General features: G+C 31.8%; 1 protein-coding gene and 1 long non-coding RNA gene across 8 annotated transcripts in view; one reads left to right on the forward strand and one right to left on the reverse strand.

Annotated features, from left to right (window-relative positions):
* LOC119591975 overlaps window positions 1-1,395 on the forward strand; it is a 47,801-nt gene that overhangs the window by 31,303 nt on the left and 15,103 nt on the right. The window lies entirely within an intron of this gene.
* LOC119591973 (DNA-directed RNA polymerase II subunit RPB1-like) overlaps window positions 1-1,395 on the reverse strand; it is a gene marked incomplete at its 3' end in the record, with an annotated part of 21,999 nt that overhangs the window by 2,568 nt on the left and 18,036 nt on the right. For 4 of the 7 annotated variants that reach the window (XM_037940728.1, XM_037940731.1, XM_037940727.1 and 1 more), the window contains 1 exon segment: window positions 98-160. In XM_037940728.1, the coding sequence (XP_037796656.1) occupies window positions 98-160 (63 nt within the window). 7 annotated transcript variants of the gene reach the window in all.

The following is a 1,395-nucleotide window of genomic DNA, read 5'->3' on the forward strand; positions in this document are numbered from 1 at the left end:
ATTAAAACTCATTTTAAAGCAAATAAGAAAGACATTTTCACTTAAATGTCTCAACTTAATCAAAAGCATTCTCTGATTCTTTGCTAAATTCACATACCTTGTGGTGGGTAAGGGGCAAAACCAGGCTGTTGTGCATATGGAGCTGCAGGATATACACCACCTAGCCAATATGAACCCCAGGAAGAAAGGTGCAGCAGTAATAATAAGCAGTTATTGCAAATGAAGTTAGTATTTTCAAGAAAAAAAGATTCTGTCATATTGATGAATGCTACAAATTAAAGATCTATAGCAGGCATAAACAGATAATCTTAATTATTTAAGAAATAAAAAGTATGCAAATATCAACATAATCAAGAATCATTTTTTCATATCTATTACCCTCTGAAAAACTTGCACTGCACTTTATGAAACAAAAGGTTAAATACATCAAAATCATTTTATATCTTACTTCAGTTACATTGTAAAGTTCAGCAACGAACCAATGTTTTGCCAGTAAATCATGTGTGAGATATGGCAGATGGTAAAATTCCAGCATTATGTGCATAAGTGTAGTACAAGGTAAATAGTCCATGCAATCAAAAGATCTGTGAATTCTAACTGCTTTTCTTTAAATGTATATCAATCATGTGACCCGAAGATCTCAGGTGCTTTGGCAAAGGCTAACAACCGTCCATCACAAGATAGAGCTCGACAAGTTCCCTATCAGAATATAAAGCATCATCTGTAAGCTGTACACACAATGTCCATTATAGTAGTAATATTTTTACTAATTTTACAGATTAAGAGATTTTTTCAGTTTGCAACTATTTTCAATTTGTAACAGCTGTCAAAAAAGGAAAATATTTTATAAGTCATGAACTGAGTATTGTACCTATTTACCTTGTACTATACATATGTTTGGAACAACAATTACACCTGACAGACACATGTGTTAGTAATGCTAAGGAAACACTTTAAAAATTATTAGCAACGTATCTTGCTTTGTTTGTTTTAGAAAGGACAAAACTGTTTATAATAGTAATGACAAAGTCAATGCAAGTTCCAAAGGTAAAGCAGTTTCCAGAAGTAAAAAATTATTTGTAAAACCAATAAAACCAAACAAACCCAGATTAGCTTGAAAAACATTTGGATGAATTTGTTTGCTATGAGCATTACTATAATCAAAAGAGAAATAGTTAACTTCCATAATTAAATCTTCTTGTGATCATTTCACAAGTTTGCACATAACAGTACAGCAGTTCCCAAAATGTGGTGTGTATGCCCATGGGGTATATTAGATGACCCTTTGGGGCTGCCAAAAAAAATCAGTACTATTCAAATATGTATTTCTGCCTCATTACCATTTCAACTCACAATTTTTAGAACATGACTAAGAAAATCAAAAGACTATTATGT

Source organism: Penaeus monodon, chromosome 29, assembly GCF_015228065.2.
Source record: "Penaeus monodon isolate SGIC_2016 chromosome 29, NSTDA_Pmon_1, whole genome shotgun sequence".
NCBI lineage: Eukaryota > Metazoa > Arthropoda > Malacostraca > Decapoda > Penaeidae > Penaeus > Penaeus monodon.